The sequence below is a fragment of the Condylura cristata genome, unplaced genomic scaffold (assembly GCF_000260355.1).
Source record: "Condylura cristata isolate star-nosed mole 26May11 unplaced genomic scaffold, ConCri1.0 scaffold00017, whole genome shotgun sequence".
NCBI classification, from domain to species: Eukaryota; Metazoa; Chordata; class Mammalia; order Eulipotyphla; family Talpidae; genus Condylura; species Condylura cristata.
In genome coordinates this window covers 40,391,272-40,399,102 of record NW_004567118.1, presented here as the reverse complement: position 1 = coordinate 40,399,102, position 7,831 = coordinate 40,391,272, and the positions used below count along the sequence as shown (strand labels likewise).

The window sequence follows — 7,831 nt, the reverse complement described above, 5'->3', positions numbered from 1 at the left end:
TTTATTCATGCATACAGAACTGGGGTACAAGCCAGAGGTGCAGGGGCGGTGAGAGGATTCACCAGAGACAGAGTGGGGAACAGAACAGGCAGATCATTGAAGTACACTGCTGAGGGAAGCAGCAGGTGGGTCAGGAAGTCTGCTAGCCATGGGAGTCACCTCCGGGGCAGGCGGGGATCCAACTCATGCGGAAGTGGCTTTAGCTTCTTAGTGCTGTGCTTTAACCTGCTGCACCACCAGGGAGGGCCCTCACATGTTTTTTACATCATTGTTCATTTTTGTGCAATATTTGCTTTCTCCTCTTAGCTGTAGTCCCCATAAAATTCCTACCACCAATTCCCCAGTGCACCATCACTGTAGTCCCTTGTGCTCTTCCCTCTGTTTTGATATCTGTCCTTTCCCCTCACCTGCAAGATGTCTCTGATTTATAGCTGCCTGTTAATTTTGTTTATTTACTTATTATTATTATTAGTTGTTCTGATCCCTTTTTTGGTTCCCTATATTCCTCCTGCAAGTGAAACATCCTATATTTTTCTTTGTTCTTCTGATTTATTTCACCGAACATAATCTGTTTTTAGGGCTGTTATTTTTTTAAATTTAGCATTTGTTTTTGTTTTTGATAGAAGAATTGGTTCAAATTAGCCTATCACTGCTGAGGGTAACAAGTTCTAGATTTACATTTCAGGAAGATCTGGTTGTTGAGTTGCATGTGAGGTGCAAGGGTAGAAACAGGAGACCAGTTAGAATTTATTTTAATTCAGGTGAGAAATATGCTTTAACTAAGGGTCTACTTAGAAAGGAAAATAGCACTTGTTGATGGGTTATGACAGAGGTAAGAATCAGGGATGCCTCTTGGGTTTTGTGTGAGAAACTGAAAAAGTAGAGTTGTCATTTCTTGAGATGGAGAAGGCCTGGAGCAACAGGCTTGGGAAAAGTAAGTTAAGAGTTTTATCTGGGGGCATGTTAGATGCCTATTAGCTATCCCTGTGGAAATACTGAGTTGGGAATTGGAAAGGTGTGTTCAGAGTTCAGAATAGAGGTCTGGACCAGAAATATATCTGTACTTAGGAACCAGCTGTATATGGGTAACTTAAAGCTATTGGACTCAATAAGATCATCTGGAAAGTGGATATAGATAGGGAAAAGAAGAAGTTTAAGAATTGAACCCTGGAAACTCAATGTTTAGAAACTGAAAAGATGAAGATTTAGCAAAGGCGAATGAAAGAGGTTGGTTGGTGAGATAGGAGGAAAGACAAGAGACAGTAATGTTGCAGAAGCTAAAAGAAGAAAGTGTTTCAAGAAAGAATAGTTATGCCATATACTGCTGAATGTGTGAGAAGATTGCACTGAACTGAGAATTGACCAATTTGGCAAATATTTATCTTTTGGTTGATTTAATGAAAGCTGATTCAGTAAAGTGTATGAAAGATTGGACTTGAGAGGATGTTTTGGAAAGAAGTGAGGGTGCAAATGTAGACAACTTAGGTGTTAGGCAATAAAGAGGAATAGGGAAGTAGGAATATAGAAATGGGTTAAGGAAAAAAAATATTTTTGTGGTGAGTTTTTATCCTGAAGACAATGCTTCTGTGAATTCAAAGAATTGACGTGGGGAATATGATACCATGTGGGAACAAAGAAGGGAAAGGGAATACACAACCTTCCAGGGGAGGATGAGGTTCAGGTAAGTGCAGGCACTTTGGCAGAAGTAGTAATAAAACAGTGTTTCTGTTTTCTTAGAGATGCAAAGTCCTTCACTGAAAGTGAGGAGAAGGGGCCAAATGTAAAGGAGACTTGAAAAGGTGGAGAACAGTAAACATAGTTTGCTTGTTTCTTTGTAAAATTATTTTCACATTCAGTTAGGATTTAAATTATAATTATAATCAACTATTTAAAAATTATTGCTTTAATGTGTAACAAATATTGGTTATAAAAGATTTATAATTGGGTATACATGAATTTTAAAAAGTCACAAAAATATTTACTCTGAAAAGAACATTTGTAAAAATGAATAAAAGCCCTGGCCTGCACTCTCACTATTAATATGTATTCCTGCCACCCAAGCATAACCCTACTCTTAGTTTCCTTCCATTTTCCCTTTTCAATTCAAAGGTGCAACATTAAAAAAAAATAACATAATAGTTTATTTACATCATTTTGTGCATTTTTTTTCATCTCAGTCCAAGGTACAACATTTTTAAAAGAATAGTTATCATTGCTTTGTATGTTTGTCATTCTGTGCTTATCAGCTACCCCTGAAACATTTTCCCATCTTAATGTATAGTTTTCATGACCATCAGATATTTGGGTCATTATTTCTGAACTAGAATCTATTATTGGACATTTGCATTACTCCATATAGTTAATTTGAACAGTGTTCTTAAGGAACTCATGTATGCCCATGTTTTATTTCTTGATCAGCAGTCATTTTGTTTGAGCCACATAATTTAGAGGATAATTCATTTGAAGTTGACTTTGCTGTATTTCACAGTCATATTGTGTTAAAGTAGATTCTCTTTACTAATTTTACTAATTAAGTATTAGGTTTGAAGTTGATGTGAGAAATCAGTGTTGCCCTAGCAGTCTGTTACAACTTTATGAGTATAACTCTAATTTTATACCAAATTTTAGAGTGTATATTCAGAGTAAGAAACATGACAGTATTTTTAACAGGTTGGTCAGAGGATTAATTTTGGATCATGGTGCCCGTCATCCAGATATGAAGAAACGAGTAGAAGATGCATTTATACTTACATGTAACGTATCACTAGAATATGAGAAGACGTACGTATGTCAGTTTTTTGGATTTTTTTTTTAAAGTTTTTTTAAACCTTTTTTTCTTTCCCAAATGTTTAGTGTAAATCCTACCTTTTCCCCCTCAGCAACACTACCTGTACTCGTTTATTTTTATGTATCTTTTAGAGAGGTGAGCTCTGGTTTTTTTTATAAGACTGCAGAAGAGAAAGAAAAATTGGTAAAAGCTGAAAGGAAATTTATTGAAGATCGAGTACAAAAAATAATAGACTTGAAAAATAAAGTCTGTGCTCAGTCTAATAAAGGATTTGTTGTCATTAATCAGAAGGTGAGAAAGAAATTTTAGATTTTAACTCTTTTGAAATGTTCTTCAGTGTTTGTCCAAGTGTGGTCTGTGGACTCTGAAATTTTTATGGAGTCCATTAGGTCAAAACTTTTTTACATTAATAATAATGCCTTTTACATATGTTGACATGTTCAATGATGTTTCAGAAACAACACAAGGAAAAAATTACTGATGCCTTAGTACAAATCAGTGCGGTAGCACTAAACTCCATTACTAGTCATAATTTTTTATTGCCACACCCCCACACAGTAGCAGTTAAAAAAATGGCAGATCCATTTAAGAATGTTTCGATGAAGCAGCAAAACATCAATTTTATTAAATTTTGATCTTTAAATGCACATCCTTTTATAATTCTGTGAGACAAAAAGTGAAATATGCACAGAGCACTCTTGCTGCATGTCAAAATATGGTTGTCTTGAAGGAAAGTACTTGTGTAATTGAATTGTGAACTAAACTACATACTTCTGTGTAATTGAATATGAACTAGATATTATGCATTATTTTTTATGGAACATCATTTTTTTATTTGAAAGAATGACAGACAAGCTATAATTATTTATATAGAGGTATTTGCTAGATTTTCTCCTGTCCTTTCAAGGAAAATGGCTGACAGTATTTGTTGCTCATAATGGCATTTGATCTTTCAAACAAAGATTTGAACTTAGGAAAACTTGTGTATGCCACTGTGAATGTGGCAGATTTCTAATAGTTAAAAGGCTTTTCTGAAAATATTGGTGATGGTAGTAGCAAATGTAATACTTTTGATACTGTATAACCATGAAATTGTCAGTATTTGGAAGTTCTACCTAATTTAGTGAATTAATATTTTCTCAGTGACTAAAGGGTATTCTAACAAAATGATGCATGAATAAAGAATTCAATCACAGTGCAAAAAGACAAATGGATTTTTAATGTGAGAGCATGAATCTTCCACTGATATGCTTCCTTATTCCACGTTGCAACTGACCTTTAAGAAACTACCATGTATTTGTAGTATCAAATCAGTATACTCATATTGATATGAAAAGGCTATTTAAATGTTTTTTCCTTCCTTTATACTTATCTGTGTGAGATTAATTTTTTTCATATATTTAAATCAAAATACTATATCATGCCAAATTGAGTGCAGAAGCAGATAAGAGATCCAGCTATTTTCTAGTAACACAGATTTTAAAAATATTTGCAGAAAGTGTAAAATAATACTACTACTCACTGTATATTTTAAATTTTTGTTTAGGAAAGCATAATACATTTTCATTTTGAAATGGTATATTCATATCAACATAAAAAGTGTATATTATTTTAAGTGGTTTAATAAATTAAAAAAATTCTTGTACTCATAATTCCTCATTCATATTATACAGTTTATATAACAAAAATCTCTGTGAGTTCTTAATTTTTTAGTCTGAAACATTGCTGCAACCAAAATGTTTGAGAACTACCGGATTAAAACATGCTAATAACTTTTATGCTAATTTCATTATAGGGAATTGATCCATTTTCCTTAGATGCTCTTGCAAGACATGGCATAGTAGCTCTTCGCAGAGCAAAAAGAAGAAATATGGAAAGGTAGGCTTTCAGATAATTGTGTGTCCCGATTATTATTGCTGACAGATTAAATTGAAATCATCCTACTTGTTTTCTTGTTAGCTCATATATAAATGTTGAGAAAAATAGTAGTGTACAAACTCCAAATTTTAGTTCTTGAATTTGAACATACAACAGTTGACATTTTAAAACTTAAGGTTCTATGGCCCTCCCTGATGGTGCAGTGGGTTAAAGCACAGCACTAAGAAGCTAAAGCCACTTCAGCATGAGTTTGATCCCTGGCCCTGGAGGTGACCCACATGGCACGGCAGACTCTCCTGACCTGCCTGCTGCTCCCCTCAGCAGTGTACTTTGTTGGTCGGCCTGCTCTGTCCCCCACTCTGTCTCTGGTGAATCCTCTCACCACCCCCGCATCTCTGACCTGTATCCCAGTTCTGTATGCATAAATAAATAAAATCTTAAAAAAAAAACCCTCAAGGTTCTAAAAATTCAAAAGTCAAGATTTTAATCTACTTTAGAACTTTGTTAAAATACAAGGAAGGTTTCCATCTTCTTAAAACAGATTTTAAAAACCATGCAGTACAGTGGCAATGCACTCTTCTGTGTTAGATGTCTTTTCATCTTTAATAAATTAGTCTTCAGGTTTTCTACAATCTAAGCTATAGTAATATATATGTAATTTCAGACTCTCTCTTGCTTGTGGTGGAGTGGCTGTGAATAGTCTTGAAGATCTCAGTGTAGATTTCTTGGGATATGCTGGTCTTGTACATGAGTACACATTAGTGAGTATTTCTATGAGCAGTGGGTATAAAGTGAACAGTAAACCTTATTGTGTTTTTAAATACTAAACCTTTTAATTCAGGCTTTACATTTTGAGATATGAATAATCAATAGGAGAGATTTCATACTTTATTTCAAATATTTGTTAAGAGTTCAAATATAGCTTTACTGTTTTTAAGATAATAATTCTTAAGAGGAAAAATTCACCTGAAGGTTGATTTCTGATATTATAATCTAGGTCTTGATTACATAGTGATATAACATACTAAAATTATATCTTTTTGTATTACTTTTAGGGTGAAGAAAAATTCACTTTTGTTGAGAACTGTATTAACCCTCGCTCTGTCACCTTGTTAGTTAAGGGGCCAAATAAACATACTCTCACCCAAATCAAGGATGCTGTTAGGGATGGACTTCGTGCCATCAAAAATGCCATTGAAGATGGTAGGTTCTTTTTTGTGATAAGTATGTGTTTTGAAAGTGGTAATAAAAATATCATGGCTTGCATAGTATCTTAAAAGATTGAAGAGTTACTATTCTTTCAATATACTTTGGGAAATTTGTAATTTAAAAACATTCCAATAATATGCTTCCCTTTTGATTGATTTATGTTTATGAAATAAAGCATTTTAATGTTATAATATCATTTTAAAATTTTTAGACTTTTATTTTTTAAATCTGAAAATCCTTTATAGCTTCAAATTCATTCTGTTACTTCAGATGCAATACAACTTTAAGAAGGATAGAAAAGAATATTAACATTTATTATTTATTGATAAGTTACCAGATCCCTTCTAAAAGAAGCTAGGGTGGAAAGTTTATAGAAATACACATTTCCAGGCCCTCCTTGGTCACGCAATTGTTATAGCACAGCACTGTGGAGCTATCGCAGACACTGCAATACAAGTTCAATCCCCAGCCAGGGGGTGACCCCCATGGTGTGGCAGACCTCTCCTGACCCACCCACTGCTCCCCCTCGGCAGTAAATTTCAGCCAGTTTGCCTGTTCTGTTCCCTACTCTGTCTCTGGTGAATCCTCTCACTGCTACCCCCCCCCACCTCTGTCCAGTACCCCAGTTCTGTATGTATTAATAAAAAAATATTTTAAAAACAAAGAAATACCCATTTCCAATAGAACAATAAGCACATAAAAAATTCTCAACATCTCTAATTATTAAGGAAGTGGAAATAAAAACCACTATGAGGTAACATTTCACAACTGTCTGGAAACTATAACCAAAAAGTTGGATAATATTGGTAAAGAGAAGTAAGAACTCTCAGACATTGCTGGGGCACTTTTGGAAGACAGTTCCTCAAGAAGTTAAACATAGAGTTTCTTTATGACCCAGCATGTCAACTTTTAGATAAGTCCACAAGAGAGTTGAAAACATATACACACTAAGATCTTATACACAAATGTTCATAGCAACTTTTTATTCATCATAGCCAAACAGTAGAAACAATTCATTAACTGAAGGATGGATAAATAAAATCTGGTGTATCCATATAATGGAATTTTATTTCACCACAAAAAAGAATAAATACTGATAAGACCTGGATGATCTTGAAAATATTATGCTAAGTGAAAGAATCTAGACTTTGCCATTGTTGACACTACTGGTGGGACCAAAGTGAGTTGATGGGGTAGAACCTGGCAACTCAGCAAAAATTAGATACTCATAATTAAGTTTCCTGCCACTGTAAATTCTGAATAACCACTTTTTAACATGTAGTCATAAAGGAATCAGGTGAAAATGGAAGAAATGTCTACTCTTATTTGTCATAGGGTAAATAATGAAAAAAGCTGTTTGTATCCATTTGTCCATACCAGGCAGAATTACTTAATGGCATATAACTTCAGGCTGCTTCATCTGGGTCATGTACTTACTTTATTTCTGTATATATTTAAATACACTTTTGACATAGACAAGTGGTTTGAGCAGCTAATTGCTTTTATCTCTTTGTTGTTGCTGTTGTATGACTTGTTTTGCCATTAGTATTTTTTCTTCCAACAGGCTGTGTGGTTCCAGGTGCAGGTGCAGTTGAAGTGGCGATTGCTGAAGCTCTTGTTACATACAAGCACAGTATACAAGGACGAGCCCGTCTGGGAGTTCAAGCTTTTGCTGATGCTTTACTCATTATTCCTAAGGCACAGTATTCTAATGGCCAAAGAATAACTGGTTAGACATAAAGGTGTTGAAATACAGTTGCCCATATTATATATGTGCATTTCTTCATACATTTTTTTAAAAGATTTATTTATTTGGCCCTCCCTAGTGGCCCAGCGGGTTAAAGCACAGCACTAAGAAGCTGAAACCACTTCCGCATGAGTTCGATTCCCGCCTGCTCCGGAGGAGATCCACATGGCACAGCAGACCTCTCCTGACCCGCCCGCTGCTCCCCTCAG

General features: G+C 34.7%; 1 protein-coding gene across 2 annotated transcripts in view; it reads left to right on the top strand.

Moving 5' to 3' along the window:
* The window catches only part of CCT6B (chaperonin containing TCP1, subunit 6B (zeta 2)), a 23,599-nt gene that overhangs the window by 10,919 nt on the left and 4,849 nt on the right, over positions 1-7,831 (top strand). For both annotated transcript variants that reach the window (XM_004684902.2, XM_004684901.2), the window contains 6 exons: positions 2,567-2,781; positions 2,920-3,079; positions 4,584-4,666; positions 5,331-5,427; positions 5,722-5,869; positions 7,440-7,573. In XM_004684902.2, coding sequence (XP_004684959.1) covers positions 2,567-2,781; positions 2,920-3,079; positions 4,584-4,666; positions 5,331-5,427; positions 5,722-5,869; positions 7,440-7,573 — 837 coding nt within the window. The remainder of the gene's footprint in view (positions 1-2,566; positions 2,782-2,919; positions 3,080-4,583; positions 4,667-5,330; positions 5,428-5,721; positions 5,870-7,439; positions 7,574-7,831) is intronic.